Source organism: Neoarius graeffei, chromosome 2 (genome assembly GCF_027579695.1).
Source record: "Neoarius graeffei isolate fNeoGra1 chromosome 2, fNeoGra1.pri, whole genome shotgun sequence".
Lineage (NCBI taxonomy): Eukaryota > Metazoa > Chordata > Actinopteri > Siluriformes > Ariidae > Neoarius > Neoarius graeffei.
This window is the reverse complement of record NC_083570.1, coordinates 66880378-66900570: the sequence shown is the minus strand read 5'-3', so window position 1 is coordinate 66900570 and position 20193 is coordinate 66880378. Positions and strand designations below refer to the sequence as shown.

Here is a 20193-nt window from a genome sequence, read left to right as displayed (position 1 = left end):
TTTTTTTCTTCCCCAAGAAACCCTCCTGCAAATTCTTTTCTCAGAGAGACAAAGTTTGCTGAATATTCAAATTATTGTAATGAAAAGCTGAACAGGGAAATCAGTGTCTGATTCACCTGAATTATTTATGGGATACATGAGATTGTATACCTTAAATGACAAGTACTGAAAATTTAATCAGACATTAAAGTTGTTAAGACAGATCTGGAACCCTTCAAAATAAGGCTAGATTAGAACATAAGGCAGTCCTACCTCATCCAACACCTATGTTTGGAGCAATACGCGATATAAACTCGGAGGCATATGTTGCTACACAAAGCACATCTGACAACCGAAATGTTTACAGAAGTTAATGGGCAATGTGATACTTCAAAGTTTATTTATTTATATATATATATATATATATATATATATATATATATATAAATTCTACTCTTGAATTGGTCTCATGGCCTGGTGTATCTTTGTGCTTATACTGATGTGAGTTGTGAATAGTTTGTAATTATTTAATAAACCTGGTATAACAAGTTTCAGTAGCTCAGGTTCACTAAACCTTGTTATTGACCATATACGTGTAATGTGATCCAGAACCTTCACACCATTCTTCAGTGCTCTATATGTGAAGTGGGTCAATATCTCCAAAGAAATGACTTTTAAAGTATAAAATCCACTGACAAATTTAGTATCAAAAGATAGAATATTTGGTCAATCACAAAATGAGTGCCCCAATACTAAGCCCACCTTCTCATCCGAACCACTCCTTTATCTTAATCCCTGTCATCACGCAAGCATCCTTTGCAACAGACCAGCAGCTATCCCTTTTATTTATTTCAACACCATCATGTCATCAAAGTGGGAGTGGAGCAGCTGAGCACTGCTTTATACACACACACACAAAAGTTTAATTCAGCTTGCTTGTTTGTTCAAGCAAGAGGTCAAGAATAGATATAACGATGCTAATGGTGAGTTGTAATTTCTACCACAAAATAAAACAAATTACACACCCCCTGGCCATGCTTTTCAGACTCCTGCTTCCATGTTGAGAACTACAGTTCAGTTGTATTGGCTCTTAAGATAACCGGATAAAGCATAACATGGTTGTAATAAATGAAACAAATTCTATTTGCCTTAAGTATTTTAATGAGACATTTAAATTGATAAGATTTATGCACAGATCAAACCTTTGACATTTTCCACATCAAACATAATACTTTCTCTTGGTCTTTAACAAGATGAACTGTATTCTTTCCTAGTTCTGTGTAATTCCTGAGCAGAGACCCTTTTTCCTTTACAAGAGTACAGCCTATTTTATATGACTGAACAAAGCACACCATAAATTGACTGCAAAATCCACATATATTCAACCAACACAGGACTGCAAAGTCTGAAGAAAAACCACAAGACAGGCTGTGCATGACTTGTTGCACTAACTCAGACTTTAATTCCACTTTGTCAAGCTCCACATGTAAATAAAAGTAAGAACACTAGAAAGTACACAGTAGAAATACAGTGTGGTGATCTTTGGTTTTCAGCTGTGTAGTCATCAGATAAGTACAGCACACTGCAATAAAGCATCTGCACATTAATAACTTCTCAGAGTTAAAAAAAAATGCTCCTACTATGTTATTATCTATGTGAGGTATTTTTGTATTAGTAACCTGAGAATACTTCAGAATTCAATAAGAGGTCATTTATAAAGCTTATAATATATTTATTTGCCTTGATTTATCAGGAGCCGATTCTGAGGTAAATACTAACTCATACTACATAAAGGTAACTTTGAGGTAGCTATATTCACTTTCTTCCACTGAGGTACATCTAGCTTTGATACATGAGGCGCCTTGTTGCCAAGATATTATTTAAAAAAAAAAAGCCAAGTTCAATCTGAAATTCCTGAGAAACTTGCTTTCCAATATGGAAAGACGTGATGCTTTGAAAAAGGGAAAATGAAGAGAAAAAGAACTGGGGTCGTTATGTTTAAGCACATCACTAAAACCAGTACTGAGAGAACACACCGATTATGAGCAAATACCCTGGTCCTTCTTTTCAGCATTATATAATAGCTGGTTTGATTAAGTAGTATCAAAAATGCTTAAATCCTCCTCCATGGAGTAAAGGAATATGGGCCCAGATTTGTGAGCCTATTTGATCGTCGTACAGCACCATCTAAATGACCGACATGGAACATCATCTGTCCCCACCATTATGGTCTTGATTCTTTTTGCTTTAAACCAACCTGTTTGCAAGTGAAAAAAAGTTTGTGTTTGGCTTCGTAAATATCAGTTTCAATACTCAAAACTCTTCTCAAAAGCCATACAATACTTCTGGATATCTAGAAACTAAAAATAAAAAATATAATAATAATAATAATAATAATAATAATAATGATGGAAAAGAAATCCACAAATCAAGTAAATACACAAAGTTAAAAAATAAAATAACTAACCCCGCTGCTAACAAAAATATCTGAAAATATGATCCATTTTCAATAAAGCAAAATGGGAGGGAAAAAAAAAAACCCGGGAAACTTATTTATCCACAGAACAAACAGAAACAGAAAGAAAGAAAGAAGTTGATCCAGTCTGGATGTTTGGGAATCCACTATTGATGTGCATAAGTATGGTAAACACTTCAGCAGAATAGTACTGATGGCAAAATGTCCAACAATCAAACACCCACTGTATGATTTTGGCAGAATATTTTGTGCCATGATTGTTTGCAGGTGGATGACTCTCCGGGCATAAATGCATAGAGGAAGGCATACTGCATTGGTATCAAATGGCTAGAGCACAGAAATATGCTCATGACATTACCATTAAAACATCTGAGGTATCTGTTGTGATCAGATCATTCTCATGATCATTCAAGTCCTGAGAGAGTGGTAAAGGGTAGAGGTCATCTGCAAGAGGGTGGAATAATTACAGCTAATCTTCGTAAGTGGAGATCACTCTCAGCAGACTGAACCTGATGTCTCAAAAAAGGAGGTAGACTTGGCTTTGTAGACCACTGGACTCTCTGTAGGGTGAGCTTCCCTAAGGGAGAGGAGAGAAACCATGTGGCTGCTGGGAGCTAGGTAGAGCCACTAGCAGCAGGCTCTGTAGAGCCAGAACCTTTAGAGGAGGAGGGGATGCTGGGATTGACAGTGGAGCTCTGGCCTGTGGGTGTAGCTGGGACTCCAGAGGACTTCTGAGCATACAGGGATCCTGTATAGAAGTGTCACCAATTAGCAAATTTTAGGCTAACGTACTTAAATGAAAAAAAGTTTTGCTGATATATAATCCTGTCACACACCTGAGTAAACAATCCCATTAACCTCTAGTGACACTGTGATACTGGCTGATCCATTTGAGGAGATACTGAGAGACAGATCCTGCTTTTCCTCTAGATAAGATAGAAAACACATTACGTTAGGAACACTATTAATGCCATGACAGCATTCATTCACATCTCCCAACCAACAGATGAGATGAAGCTTGAGGACTCACCACGGGGGGTATTGGTAGTGTTGAGGCGTAGATTGGTAGGGTTCACTTGTGATGCCATTGCAAGTAGGTTTTGCTGAAAGGCCTGCTGCAGCAGCCTCTGCTGCTCCTCAGCCAGGCGAGCCATCTTCCTCTCAGGCGCTTCTATGGCAGAGGCTCCAGTGGGCACAGCTGGAGCACCCATGCCGATCTCTAGCCTCTCGCGCAGCTGTTCCAAGGTGGCAGCCCGTGCCAGCTGTTGTTGGTGGCCTAATGCCAAAGCCAGGGGTAATCTACCAGGCAACATGGAGGCTGGACCATCTTCAGGAACTGAACATTCAGATTGAATAACAATGAGTGACCACTACAAAAGCATGATTCATACAGACTGAACCTTTCTGATGTCAAAAGATAACTGATATGAATAAGTATAGGATGTTTAAGGGGTGGCACGGTGGTGTAGTGGTTAGTGCTGTCGCCTCACAGCAAGAAGGTCCTGGGTTCGAGCCCCGGGGCTGGCGAGGGCCTTTCTGTGTGGAGTTTGCATGTTCTCCCCGTGTCCGTGTGGGTTTCCTCCGGGTGCTCCGGTTTCCCCCACAGTCCAAAGACATGCAGGTTAGGTTAACTGGTGACTCTAAATTGACCATAGGTGTGAATGGTTGTCTGTGTCTATGTGTCAGCCCTGTGATGACCTGGCGACTTGTCCAGGGTGTACCCCGCCTTTCGCCCGTAGTCAGCTGGGATAGGCTCCAGCTTGCCTGCGACCCTGTAGAAGGATAAAGCGGCTAGAGATAATGAGATGAGATGAGGATGTTTAAGGAAAGGAGAAAAAAAAGAATTCCCCCAAAATAACTTTAATTGCAGTTGTCTTATTTCTAATCCTTTAATTACACCCAATCTTTCAGCTGCTAAATTCCAAGATGAGTCACTTAAAGTAATCCTAAATATTATAAAGCACAATTATGATATTATTTTGGGGAGATAATTTGAGTGCACAGACAGAGCTGAATGCAGAAGCTATCCATACAACAATTTTGCTGCATCCATATAAGACAGACAGAAGACCTGATAATGCCATTGTTATTGAATCAAGAAATATAAGACCTGATCATGTTTCAGTATGCAGATGAATGCTGTGCATTTGTTCATCAGGACAAGAACACGGCATGGATCAGGTTGAAGGCATTTTCAATTAGCATATTTATAAAAGATCTCTAAACATGGCACAGCATCCAGAAACATAAGCCCTTATAGTGGCTTTGACACTTTGGACTTTTCTAATCAGACCCAGCATTTCATATAAACAAACATATTGACCTTCCTACACACCAGCCATCCTAGAGATCGAGACTTTTTTTTTTAATCACAAACTTGCAATTATATAAAATATGAAATAAAATCAGTTTATTTTTAATTTCAACTCCCACCCCTCCCTCCCAAGTTTCCATGAATATATCGGAGAATATATTTATCTTGCATATAGTATTAGAGACCACTGGCAACCTTGACACAAAGGGGGAGCTTGAAGTCGTGAAATACACAATTGACTCATCTTGATGAACATTGCGGTTTCAGTTGTATACATTGGGTGTTTGCAGTTGTTTATATCCAACCCTTTTGTATTCCACCATAATGTTCGGTTACTGCATATTACACTTATTTTCCTGATCACACTCTACATGTACAAGATTCTGCACCCATGTGATGCTGGGTCTCCTGGAATTTGCAGACAGCGTGACTTTCACACTCCAGACTGCCAAAACAGGCCCTTAACTATTCCATACCAGGGCAAGACTACCATATAACACAAACATATTATAATATTATATAATTTACTCAAAAAAGTAAACCTGTTGGATGTTGTAAGTGGGTGAAATATTGGGATTGTTACCTTTAAGTAACACTTCAGTACACAGCGCATTAATTTAGTCTTGAAACATAAAGCTACAGCTTAATGTAGGTGTGTGAATCCAGCTGTGATTACCTGTCCCCTTCTTAAGGGCTGGATTTGGTGTGCTCTGCAAGCCGTTATGTCCAGAGTTGGGCAGGTGCATTTTGGGAGGTGAGAGCAGGTGAGGGGCGGCACCACCACTGGGGGAAGGAGAGAAGCGGTACAGACTGTTACTGTACCCGGGCCGACGACCTTCTCTGCGGTTGCTGTCGATGGCGGCCTGCAGCTCTCCAGGAGAACTGAGCCCTTTCTTCTCACATTCATAGGGGTACAGATACTTCATGTATCTACAAAGAGGATGCACAAGTAATAATCAGCACACAGTGCGACCGATATTACATCACTTTAAACAGGGGACTAAAAAAAGATGACTGAAAATAGAACTGCGTATTATATTGACACTTTTACACATGTTCTTACTGTGTGCGGAGGGTGAAGGCAGCACTGGTGATTGAAGTGGGCAGGTTTAGACCTTTGGTGATCTCTCTCCAGATTTTCTTATTGATCACCTCCACGAGACCGCCCTTCTCCGTCACAAGTTTATAGAGCTTATAGAGGTCTAGCACCTGCTTGGCCATGATGGGGATACGGTTCACTGGGGTGCCTGAGAACAAAAATAGGTAACATCAAATTGGGATATTGATGGGAATATTATAATAATTAAAAATTTAAAAAAGTGTCATGAAAGGGCTTTTAGTTTGTGTGGTTTGTTCATTATATCGCCCAACTCATATTCCATAGTTTTGTGTAATATTTCCACATTTCCCACTTTATCCATCACGTTTTCTATGCATTTATCTGCAAACAAACAAACTAGCCGTTTCTGGTGCATACTATGGTGCAGTCTAGTACACTGGATTGGGGGGGGGGACTTAAATGCAGTCTTGTTATCTTTAAAATTACTGTATATAGATCCATAAAGTGCGAGTCATGCAGGAATTATAGACACCACTCCATGGTAAATCCATAAAACCAATAAAAGCCCAGACAAGACATTAAATACTATATTTTCCAGACTATAAGTTCCACTGGTATATTAGATGCAGTTGTTTGCATGCCTTGTTGAAGAGCAAGTACCCTACCATTCCTTTCATTTCACATTGCAGTGGGATATTATAAAATGTTAGATAAACTGTGATAGTCTTATTTGTATTTATTCTTGTCCTTTATGAGCAATGTTATTATATTTGTCTTTGTATATCACTTTGCTCCAAATCTGTTTAAGATATACTGCATTATTTATATTATCTGTTTAAAATAAGTCATTTGTTTTAATTTCCTTAACATCTCCCATACTGTTCCTGCCAAGCTTCATTTGTCATGGCTGCACAGATGTCTTAAGATAAATATTTCAATGTTACTCTACCCTATCCCAACAAAACTCCTGTCATGAATAAGCATCATCATCACAATAGTCAGCAAAATAATATAAAATTTGTTTTTTTTCCACCCCGTGTGTGTTTTTTCACCAACAAGTCTTGAATCCATCAAGTCAAATGATTCATTCACCAATCTGTTCGGTTGCATGCCTTGCTCAGATGTGTAGCTGGATCATGCCACTGGCTAAGGCAGACAAAAGTCCAGTCATTTTATAATATTCTTGCAAGTCCATGTTTAGAAGAATTGCGCTGGAAATCTCTAACTCTAATGAGCCAGAACAGTTCTCACTAAACTCACCAGCTCAACTGATTTGCTGAACCAGGAGCATAAACCATCCAGACACAAGTTGCAGATTTGGTTTGGCACATACATGGTTGCAAATACAACTTACCCAGTTCACAGATGGTTTTAAACCCCCCACCCACCACACCACAGTTAACACAGGTAATTTAAATCTGTGTAAAATCTCTGATAATCATTTAGTTAATTGTGGATCTGTACTGAAAAGCTCATCAGTAGCAACTAACAAAAACAATGATTTAGTGCTACAGTGACTTCTTTCATCTTCGAGACACTACGAATCTAATGATTCAGTAAAAATACTGAATCATTCAGGAAAAAAAGAAACCCCAACAACAAAAAACCCATGTCTGGCTGAGAGTGCTAGCAGCAGGAAGATCAGTACACAGGCCCACAAAGCAAAGCTCATTTGGAGGAACTGAGTCCAGTAAAAGGTGCTACATGTAAGATTTGGCCACATGTCAAATTCATAGTCACATCCCAAATAAATAGGGGGCAGTATAAAATCAGCAGAAAACTGGCGTGTCCTTACCCCAACTTCTCCAAAAATCAAATAGATCCAACAAAATGGTGACTGCAAATCCACATTTTAGTGCCTGCATTCCATTTGGTTCTATGAATTGCAGTGATCCATTTGCTTCTCGCAGTCTGTTAAAAGATCGCTCTGATTATTATTATTTTTTTAATCCATTTGTAAAGTCCAGTGTTTCCCCCTCATGTAGACTTTACTCAGGTGAGCCTCCCAAGTATTTAAATGGCCACTGAAGTATATCTGGCAACCCATTTTAGCACACAAGTATGAAGAATGAGAATGTTTTGTGAGTGAAAAGGAACGGTGTTGTGCTGGAATGACTGGCTAAATGCCCAACTAAATGAAGGGAGAGCTTTCATGCTTTCGACAATCTTAACAAGAGTGCTCTGAGAGCTCAATATCCCCCGCTGGCAACTATGCCATAACTCTGGTAAAATGTGACCGAATTGAACGAAATTGCAATGTGTGTATTACCGACATAAAACAAAGAATCCTGCCAAGTTTCGTGAAATTCCTGCAGAAACTGAGAGGAGCTGATTTCAGAAGGCAAGTACCCTTCCCGGGATGGACATCGCCACGAGACGATCTCCCTTCTGGCCTTTCAGCTAGCGGGGGATAAAAACCATATGCATGTTGTTACGGGTTATTGTCAAGGTTACGATGAAAACGTGGAGCATTTTAGTCCAGTCAGCACATTCAGTTTTGTAATAGCACTTTTTTCTAGCCTTTTTAACCAAGGACATTAATGGTCCATGTACATTTGGTCATTCTATTTTCATGTCAGTAACAAATTAATATGCCATTTTTATTTATCATTAGAAATTGCAAATACAAATTTTAAAAAGCAAACTGCGTTTCTTTTCCTACTTTGTAAGTCAGAAAAATAAACTCCTAAACCAAGTAAAAAGAAGAGTATTTTTCTGAAACCTGTGGTTGTCACTGACAGATAACAGGAGTTATTCACTGAGCAGAGCAGATTCCAATGCAATCTGAAATCACACGTAAAGTTTTTTTTTTTTTTGCTGGCATTTGAGATGAATGCTAATACTGCCACTCAGCAAGTTTAGTCTGACACTCAATGAGTGTAGCTGCAGTAACCTCATGTGCATACCCTTTTCTCCTCCTTCTCCTCATTGCCTCGAGGTACAAAGTTGCATTACGAGATGGGCAGACTGTCCTGTCTCAGGGCTAGATGATTATCAAGCTAACTTCAGTAGATATCTCTGCAACCCAATACAGAGCCATCTCTGACATAGCTTCAAAACTTATTTCTTCACATTGTGTTGATAATTTAACTTAAATGTTTTAAACTAAAATTCTTACATACAGCACCTTTGAATCCACACACAACCCGGTAGTTTGAATACGTGGGGAAACAAGGAGAAGCATAATAAATAAAATGGATAAAAAGACAGCTGGGGGGGGGGGGGAGTAACGACAAAGCATGAGCCATGGTACTCAGGTCAGTGTTTCAGTTTGCGAATAAAAGTTCCTGTCTATTCAGAAAACTGTGGTTGGGGGGTGGGGGGGTGGGGTTGTTGTTTAGGAACACAGGCCTTCAGTTCATTTACAGGTAGACAAATATACCTGTAATGAATAACAAAAAGTCACATCAGTGTGATCCAGGGCAACAATGTGTATTGTACACAACGCAAGAAAAAAAAAATCTGCACGATGTGTGCGTGTACTTTATCTGTATATCCTTATATTAATTGTGACCCATAAGAGCAGTCTTAGTATAGACTGATGTTTCCTGAGACAACGGAAAGACTAATGAGTCTCCACTGATGGTGGTCAATAAAACATTTCAGAGGATGAAAACGCTACAACAGCTGTGCTATTTCTCCATAAGCCCAACTGCTTTAACAAATGTGCTTTCTTGTGGGAAAGAAGCATGAAATGTGGCCTTCATTTACCTTTAAAAATAAATCTCATTCAGACAGCAAGCGAGATCTCCTGAGATATATACACACACACACACACATACATACACATATATATATATATATATATATATATATATATATATATATATATATATATATACACACACACATATATATATATATATATATATATATATACACACACACATATATATATATATATATATATATATATATATATATATATATATATATATATATATATACATATATATATATATACACACACACACACACATACACATATATATATATATATATATATATATATATATATATATATATATATATATATACATACATACATACACCGGTGGGTGTGTGTGTGTGTGTGTGTGTGTGTGTGTGTGTGTATATATATATATATATATATATATATATTTTTTTTTTTAACTCCATTTCTTCATCCCAGAGATGAATCTGAGCTCTGTTTCTGTAAGGCTTGAATGGCACCACATGCTTTCCTCTGCAGTCCTGCTCAGAAATATGCCAATATTTGTGATGTGTTCATTTACCCAGAGAGCATGCCATGATTTAAAATGGCAGGCTTCCAAGACAGGGTTCAGCACTCCCTGGGGAAGGCAAGGGCAAGCTTTGAAAATGAGTTATTTAACATTGGGGATGACATTACCCATTCATCAAGTGATCAATAACCAGGCTCAACCTCAGGGTTAACCCCAGGTCATAACGCAAGGGATTGAGAACAGGTCAAAAAGTAAGGGACGTAAAGTAGTACTGTCAAGGGAGAGACCGTGTGGTGTGAACCATAACTGTAAAACAGACTGAGCTCAAAAGCAGTGGAAAAAAGTCATTCAGAGCCTTCACCAAAGAATCAAGAAAGTTTTTATAGTAGCCTTTCTTTGGCTTGTGACTTTTCAAGTGATCATGTTGCCTATAAATCAGCCGAACAAAGGAAAGGGCGTTAAGATAAATCAGAAAAGGTTAAATGAAAGAAAACAATGAAGATGGCTTAGTACTGTGATCAGAGTCTGAAGACAGAATCCATTAATGCAGTCAGGACCTAACAAGCCTAAAGGCCTGATCCCACAATAACTACAACTATAAATAAATCGGTGCCCTGCAGTTTCGGTGGTTGGTGGTCACACCAGACCGATAACGATACCTATAGCCCAGGCCTGGGTTTATTGGCAAGACTGCTTCTGGAGCGACTTTCCCCAGGCCTAGACCTGATCCGATAAAACATCTGACCAATCAGGTAATTGTTTACATGTATTGTCCGAGCACGTGCTGTTTTTCCCAGGCATCTTTGTTGCATCATGAAGACACAATACGGATTCACAAAAAAATTACAAAGCAAGGATCTTTTATTCACGGATGTGACATTTTCCATGAAATATAAATTAATAAACTAAACATATAAATGCAGGTAAGATATTTTAATTATGAACTTTGGCAGTACCAACATTTAATTGTTTTGGATTTCTTAATTTATTTTATTTTTTAAATCCATGATACATTATCCATATGAAATCCATAACCAATCTTTAATATACTGAAACTTCCATGACCAATCTGTAAATTGTTAGCATCCATGATGCATCTGTATTAAAATACGTAACCACGCTGTATTTTGTATCCTTTATTATATTTCCGTAGTCTGTGACCTATCCGTATTTTAAATCAACCACTGGAGTATATGCATGGATTGTTTTGAAGTCCAAGCTATACAGTATGACCTGGAGTAATGTGCTACTACTTGGAAAAAAAACTTCCATGACTATTCCCAAGTTGCACACATTTATTTACCTGAGTGGCAGGACCAACTGATATTATAGTCGGGATTATAGCTGTGGTGTGACTGCTCCAGACCGGAACTAAAGGCAGAGGTATAGTCATAGTTGTAGTTAAAGGTATAGTTATAGAGTTCTAGTTATCAGCGTTGTGGGACCGGGCCCTAAGACAAAGAGAGAATAAGAAGAAAAAGGTTTGCATCCATTAGTGATAAGGAGGAAAAATGGAAATACCAAATGAAAAAGACATCAAGAGTAATCACAAATTAAATCCAACTAGAAAATTTAATGTATAGCTGAGCAAAACTGACACCTTCTCGTCATAGGGGAGAAAAAAATAATAAATAAATTATATATATATATATATATATATATATATATATATATATATATATTTGAATATGACCTTTGGCCTATATAACCAGGAAACAGTTGCCCACATTAAGAGGCCTTCAGTCTTTAATGAAGCAATAGAAGCCACAGTAATGGTGCACGGCTGAAGGAAATACCACGCTCAGACTTAAACAATGCTCGTCTTTCTTACCATAGTCAGTGGCAATAAACACAGGAAATGCACGGTTTAACACCAGGTCAGACATCCTGGATGACATGGTTGAAACTGTATAAAGGCCAAACTGCTAAGGGACAAGTTAGGACAAGAAGATCTGCCTGGATTAGAAGCAAGTCAGCTAAACCACGTGTGCAGTAGAAATGATAATGTCGAGCTGCAGGAATATCTTCAGCAACCTGCATTTACAAAACTGCTCCCTGCTAGATATTGGCACATGGTAGAGGGATATCATGTCTGACAAAACAAAGATCAATTCAAACTGGGTTATTTGTTTATTTGGTTAAATTTCCAAATTATACCTTCATTCCAGCTTATTTATACATTGAGTGGTAATTGGCAAATATTAACAACTGGTAGATGTTTGGGGTAAAAAAAAAAAAAAGTAAATAAATAAGGAAATCAAACGTTGAGTTAAAAAGAAGTCATGCTCAAATTAAAGGTAGACTGCCTTTCAGATTTTTCAAGTTTAGGTCATAAAAAGAATTTTCCGACACCTAATTATCTTTGGACCGAAAGATATTAAATTTGAATCACAGACTTCCAATTTTATTAGTTTTTAAAATTTTTTATTAATAGAACAATTAATGAATTTAGGGCCACGTGACCCTAAATTCTCCACTATTTTTGCCTGCTTCACCCTGACCCAATTCAAGATACTACATCATGCATCATGTGGTGGGCTTTCCCTGTTCACGCAAGGCATTGTGGGATACAAATTTGAAACAGGAGGGAAAAATGGAGGATGCAAATGAAATGTGAAAGACCAACTACAGTCATGGAAAGCGAGATGATGCACACTATGCTGCAAAGGAAAGGAAACGCAAGACCAAACTAATAAATATCGGCAGTCAGCGAGCACCTCAGTGTGATCAGCTGTTCGTTTACCAACAGAATGATGTAACTGTCAGTGCACGGTCAAGGTGAACCTGTAGATGGCAGTAATGCAACACTGTGGATGCCAGCTGCCATAAAACCCAAAAAAAGAAGCAGCAGGTAAACCTACGCATGCGCACATGGACCTCCTCTATCTGCTTGACTGCATGAAGTGAGTGATTTCATGCACATTATTTGCAAGGGAATCCCCTCAAATTAAATAACTTCCCAGCCACAGAATGGCCTGATAATTTGAGAGAGATTACAGAAATAAAAACATATCAAATTTCAGAGGGAACCAAATTTCACCGATTTTTTTTAAATCAAAAGGCTGTATAGCTTTAACTGAAAAAAAACATTACAGATAGACACAGAACAGGACAAATGAAATAAGATGCTGGAAGACAAATGGCGATATGACTTTATATTTCTGTGTTTTTAAGCTTATTTATGCTTTGAAAATGTGATATCAGTGACTACTCTGACCATCTTTAATATTCAACTGTCAGATTTAGGCGAGTATGTACCCACTGTAGCCTCAGATACATGTTCTTGGATGACCAGACTGGAACCTGATGTGGCCGAAATGTTTGGCAGGTTCAAGTAAAAAGTCACATTAGCCTCCATGTTCACTTAAACCCGAAAGTCAAGGTTTGTCATAATCTCCATGTAAATGGCAATCCAGGAATCCTAACCAAAAGCAATGTCTTGCCATGAGAGAAGGTTGTAGACCATTTGAAGAGACTGCACTGCCACTAGAGAGTTCAGTAAGGCCCTGTCCACACGGCAACGGATTCAGGTGAATCTGATAAAATTGTTTATCGTTTCAGCCTGGCGTCCACATGGCACCGGCGTTTTGGGTGCCCCAAAACGAAATCTTTTGAGAACGGGTTCCAGAGTGAAAAAATCTGGCAACGGCGCTGTTGCGAAGTCATCTGGATGAGTAGTACGGATTTGTTTACGATGACGTCACAACCACATGACTGTCAATGCTTCACGCCGGGTAGAAGTGTAACGAACTCGATGCGAGTTGTCAACAAATCCTATAACTTGGTTCATGAAACGCACTTACAAAATATTTTTCACTGTGTACATTTATTGTGTAATGGTGCAAAGTGAGAGAGAGAGAGAGAGAGAGAGAGAGAGAGAGAGAAAGAGAAAAGCCCTTAGGGCAGAGTCTTTAGTCCAAACACTGCGGAAGCAGTACCAAACCGCGCACCGCCCGTGCGCTTTCCAAAAACAATCCCGCCAGCAAACATAGGAAAAAAAAAAAAAGGAGCGATCTCACCTCTTCAGATGTTGGTTTAAGTCCGACAATACATTCCTCAAAAAGGGCGTAGAAGAACAAAGTAATCCATCAACGTGTAGCATTCAATTTATTCCGGACCATTAAAGAATTCTGGAGGATATCAGAATGTTGGCGTACCGGCTTCCATCTACCCCCATTCATTCCTCTTTCTGCGTCTTTCGTTTTACGCTACTGATTAATAATCAAAACTTTGTGTGGCTAATGCATGTGTCGTCTACTTCTATTGTTCTGGTGTCTCCGATGGGACCGTCTTACAGCGCACGTAGTGGTGTGGCATGTGTATTGCATCGTTTTCAGCAAGCGTTGCGTTGCCATATGAACCTGAAATTTTACTGATCCGTTGCCCATGTGGACGCGATATTTAAAAAAAAAAATATATATATATATCTCATTGCCGTTGTCATGTGGATGTAGCCTAAGCCACCACAAATAAAGTGTAGTACAACATATTGAATTTATCTGCACATCTGCCTCTAATTTGTATATGTATGAAACTGATATTTAATTGGAGACAGTTAACTGTAGACAGCTATCCATCTACATAGTAATGGTGCAGTAAAAGATGTCCATGTATTGATTTAGCAGATAATAAAAACATACAATCTGTTCTACTATGCAATAAATCCTTTATCCTCCTGCTCTTGAAGTCTAATCTGCATACCACAGTTCTGCGTCACACTGGCTAATATTAAAGGGATAAGCCAGCATTACTGGCGCAAAGCCATTTTCTATACATGGATACATTCATGAGTTTAATCAAATATTAATCTTACAGAATTCATGTCTGTACAACTACACAAAAGAATACAATTACATGTAAAACTACACGCATACACGCTCAGAAAATAAAGTACATTACTGTACCTTTAGGGGTACAACAGCTTGTCACTGAGGCAGTACCCTCTAGGGTACTTATTTGTACCCATTATTATATTGCATGGGAACATGTACGTACCTTTTTGGCCCCCAAAAAAGTACACAGTTACCTTGAGGTTCAATAATGAGCCCTAGGGGGTATATTAGTGTAGATTGTACCTTGGGGGACAGAAATGGACTCCTACCGTACCCCTACTTCTGACAGTGTACCTGTGGATACCACTAGTGCTGCTGCTCTGTAGTTTACCTGTCAGGACTATACTTGTATGCTGGGAACTAAAGCAAGTTACTTTGCAGATAGATTTAAAAAAAAAAAAAAGGCAGAGATGGGTAGGATTCCAAAATGCACAAGTATAAAAATGCATAAAAAAGTAAACCATTGTTTGCATTTGATTGATTGATTGATTGATAGATAGATAGATAAATGTGTGACTGCATGCGATTAATGCTATGTAGTTTATTAGGCCTCACCATTCCAGTAGCTTGAAAAGCCTGACCTCATGAGCAATATACGGTAAATACCAACAGACAGTGAGTACAAAGGGCATGGCTGCACAGTTACCCTTTATCTGTGGAAATTAAACAAGTTGAAGTTGAAGATAAAGAACAAGCACCACATCAGAGAACTAGGAAGGGGTGAGGGAAAATTCTTGTCTTTCCAATATAAATCTCTAGCAGATCACCATAAAATGTTAGTCTGGACAGGGGAACAGCAGAACGCATAAAAACACAGAGGAAATCCATTCGTCAGGATGTCAAAAAAAATGCACCAGAGGAAAATAACAAGGCTCACAAGAGCCGAAGACAAAACGTCCACAAAACAGGACATGCCATACTAAACATTAACTCAGCACACGCATGGTGTTGCTTTTCCACTGAGTAACAGGAAACGGCATGCGATGAACTCTCCACAAAGATGAGCTGCATAATTTATTAATACATTAAGCAGATTATGTGGTTGTACATGTGTCTGTCTGTTTGGGTGGGCCTTTTGGCAAGAAAATACAGTGATGCTTGAAAGTTTGTGAACCCTTTAGAATGTTCTATATTTCTGCATAAATATGACCTAAAACATCATCAGATTTTCACTCAAGTCCTAAAAGTAGATAAAGAGAAGCCAGTTAAACAAATGAGACAAATATTATACTTGGTCATTTATTTATTGAATAAAATGATCCAATATTACATTTCTGTGAGTGGCAAAAGTATGTGAACCTCTAGGATTAGCAGTTAATTTGAAGGTGAAATTAGAGTCAGGTGTTTTCAATCAATGGGATGGAAATCAGGTGTGAGTGGGCACCCTGTTTTACAACCCCGATTCCAAAAAAGTTGGGACAAAGTACAAATTGTAAATAAAAACGGAATGCAATAATGTGGAAGTTTCAAAATTCCATATTTTATTCAGAATAGAACATAGATGACATATCAAATGTTTAAACTGAGAAAATGTATAATTTAAAAGAGAAAAATTAGGTGATTTTAAATTTCCTGACAATAACATCTCAAAAAAGTTGGGACAAGGCCATGTTTACCACTGTGAGACATCCCCTTTTCTCTTTACAACAGTCTGTAAACGTCTGGGGACTGAGGAGACAAGTTGCTCAAGTTTAGGGATAGGAATGTTAACCCATTCTTGTCTAATCCAGGTTCTAATTCTAGTTGCTCAACTGTCTTAGGTCTTTTTTGTCGTATCTTCTGTTTTATGATGCGCCAAATGTTTTCTATGGGTGAAAGATCTGGACTGCAGGCTGGCCAGTTCAGTACCCAGACCCTTCTTCTACGCAGCCATGATGCTGTAATTTATGCAGTATGTGGTTTGGCATTGTCATGTTGGAAAATGCAAGGTCTTCCCTGAAAGAGACATCGTCTGGATGTGAGCATATATTGCTCTAGAACCTGGATATACCTTTCAGCATTGATGGTGTCTTTCCAGATGTGTAAGCTGCCCATGCCACATGCATTAATGCAACCCCATACCATCAGAGATGCAGGCTTCTGAACTGAGCGCTAACAACAACTTGGGTCGTCCTTCTCCTCTTTAATCCGAATGACACGGCGTCCCTGATTTCCATAAAGAACATCAAATTTTGATTCGTCTGACCACAGAACAGTTTTCCACTTTGCCACAGTCCATTTTAAATGAGCCTTGGCCCAGAGAAGACGTCTGTGCTTCTGGATCATGTTTAGATACGGCTTCTTCTTTGAACTATAGAGTTTTAGTTGGCAACGGCGGATGGCACGGTGAATTGTGTTCACAGATAATGTTCTCTGGAAATATTCCTGAGCCCATTTTGTGATTTCCAATACAGAAGCATGCCTGTATGTGATGCAGTGCCATCTAAGGGCCCGAAGATCATGGGCATCCAGTATGGTTTTCCGGCCTCGACCCTTACGCACAGAGATTCTTCCAGATTCTCTGAATCTTTTGATGATATTATGCACTGTAGATGATGATATGTTCAAAATCTTTGCAATTTTACACTGTTGAACTCCTGATATTGCTCCACTATTTGTCAGCGCAGAATTAGGGGGATTGGTGATCCTCTTCCCATCTTTACTTCTGAGAGAAGCTGCCACTCCAAGATGCTCTTTTTATACCCAGTCATGTTAATGACCTATTGCTAATTGACCTAATGAGTTGCAATTTGGTCCTCCAGCTGTTCCTTTTTTGTACCTTTAACTTTTCCAGCCTCTTATTGCCCCTGTCCCAACTTTTTTGAGATGTGTTGCGGTCATGAAATTTCAAATGAGCCAATATTTGGCATGAAATTTCAAAATGTCTCACTCTCGACATTTGATATGTTGTCTATGTTCTATTGTGAATACAATATCAGTTTTTTGAGATTTATAAAATTATTGCATTCCGTTTTTATTTACAATTTGTACTTTGTCCCAACTTTTTTGGAATCGGGGTTGTAGTTAAAGAACAGGGATCTATCAAAGTCTGATCTTCACAACACGTTTGTAGAAGTGTATCATGGCGTGAACAAAGGAGATTTCTGAGGACCTTGGAAAAAGCGTTGATGATGCTCATCAGGCTGGAAAAGGTTACAAACCCATCTCTAAAGAGTTTGGACTCCACCAATCCAGTCAGACAGACTGTGTACAAATGGAGGAAATTCAAGACCATTGTTACCCTCCCCAGGAGCGGTCGACCAACAAAGATCACTCCAAGAGCAAGGCATGTAATAGTTGGCAAGGTCACAAAGGACCCCAGGGTAACTTCTAAGCAACTGAAGGCCTCTCTCACATTGGCTAATGTTAATGTTCATGAGTCCACCATCAGGAGAACACTGAACAACAATGGTGTGCATGGCAGAGTTGCAAGGAGAAAGCCACTGCTCTCCAAAAAGAACATTGCTGCTCCTCTGCAGTTTGTTAAAGATCACGTGGTCAAGCCAGAAGGCTATTGGAAAAATGTTTTATGGACAGATAAGACCAAAATAGAACTTTTTGGTTTAAATGAGAAGTGTTATGTTTGGAGAAAGGAAAACACTGCATTCCAGCATAAGAACCTTATCCCATCTGCGAAACATGGAGGTGGTGGTAGTATCATAGTTTGGGCCTGTTTTGCTGCATCTGGGCCAGGACGGCTTGCCATCATTGATGGAGCAATGAATTCTGAATTATATTAGCAAATTCTAATGGAAAATGTCAGGACATCTGTCCATGAACTGAATTCTCAAGAGAAGGTGGGTCATGCAGCAAGACAACGACTCTAAGCACACAAGTCGTTCTACCAAAGAATGGTTAAAGAAGAATCAAGTTAATGTTTTGGAATGGCCAAGTCAAAGTCCTGACCTTAATCCAATCGAAATGTTGTGGAAGGACCTGAAGCGAGCAGTTCATGTGAGGAAACCCACCAACATCCCAGAGTTGAAATGGTTCTGTACGGAGGAATGGGCTAAAATTCCTTCAAGCTGGTGTGCAGGACTGATCAACAGTTACTGGAAACGTTTAGTTGCAGTTATTGCTGCACAAGGGGGTCACACCAGATACTGAAAGCAAAGGTTCACATACTTTTGCCACTCATGGATATGTAATATTGGATCATTTTCCTCAATAAATAAATGACTGAATATAATATTTTTGTCTCATTTGTTTAACTGGGTTCTCTTTATCTACTTTTAGGACTTGTGTGAAAATCTGATGATGTTTTAGGTCATATTTATGCAGAAATATAGAAAATTCTAAAGGGTTCACAAACTTTCAAGCACCACTGTAATCCTTTACGTCACAAACTTTTTTTTTTTAGGTAGAAAAAAAAATAGATTGTCTAGCTCGTAATCAACCATTCACATATAATTACCTACTCCTGCATTTTATATGCTCTTTTTTACATGCTCTTCCTCCATTTAGTCACCACTGACTAACAAAATCGGTCATTCCCTTTATATTAGAAGGTGAGGCCTTACATTTTAGGGACTCATTAATCTTCTGCAAGAAGACAAGAGGCCCCTTAATCCACCCCTCCCCCTTCTATTTGATGCCCCCCATAAAGGCCCCAAACAAGAGGACACCCCACCTGCACCCCACTGTGCACGCGCGCACACACACACACACACCTCACCCATCTTGCCTACAGGTCCTGCTGCTCTCCTCCACTCTTATCAGGTTTCAGTCACTTTGACAAGTTGGACAATGCATCGAGGCCCATGAGTATGTGTTTCATTAAGAGGCAGTGTTTGGCTGATTTGAATTCCTGAAATGATCATTTGGGACAAAGACTGGGAGCTGTATTTCTACAAGCAAATCAACCATGAAAACTGCTGATGACATGGCACAGGATCTGCACATTAATCTCAAAGGCTGCAGTAAGGGGGACATACAAGTCAGAAATCAAACACTGTTTTGCTTATCTCTTTAATATACCAAATCTGGATTCAGTTGTGGGCAACACAGGCGACACTAAATAAACTTTAAATCCCGAAGCAGCTCTCATTCTGGCCCACTTTGTGTGTAGGAAAAGGAACCGATTAAACAACATCCCTCAGCTTCTTTTCTTAAGTGAGCCAAACAAAACTGCCCGACAGGAACAACTTGTTAGAAGCCCCATATTTCACTATCTGGCTCAACTAGCACATCTTTCACGCTAAATCAAACAAACAAACATACATGAGAAGCAGACCCCACTCATGGACATTTGGCATAAACACGTTTGCAGTTCGCCCTCCACCACAACTTCTTGACGCCTCCTGTTACACACAAAACACACATGGGGCTGAGGGGTGGCACACAGGCAC

General features: G+C 39.0%; 1 protein-coding gene across 1 annotated transcript in view; it reads right to left on the bottom strand.

The window, feature by feature from the left end:
* Positions 1–2452: 2452 nt before the first annotated feature.
* Positions 2453–20193, bottom strand: part of arid3b (AT-rich interactive domain 3B) — a 30388-nt gene continuing 12647 nt past the window's right edge. The window contains exons 5-9 of the mRNA XM_060909119.1: positions 5833–6016; positions 5446–5699; positions 3486–3791; positions 3292–3381; positions 2453–3203 (exon numbers count right to left, since the gene is read on the bottom strand). Coding sequence (XP_060765102.1) covers positions 3070–3203; positions 3292–3381; positions 3486–3791; positions 5446–5699; positions 5833–6016 — 968 coding nt within the window. The 3' untranslated portion in view covers positions 2453–3069. The remainder of the gene's footprint in view (positions 3204–3291; positions 3382–3485; positions 3792–5445; positions 5700–5832; positions 6017–20193) is intronic.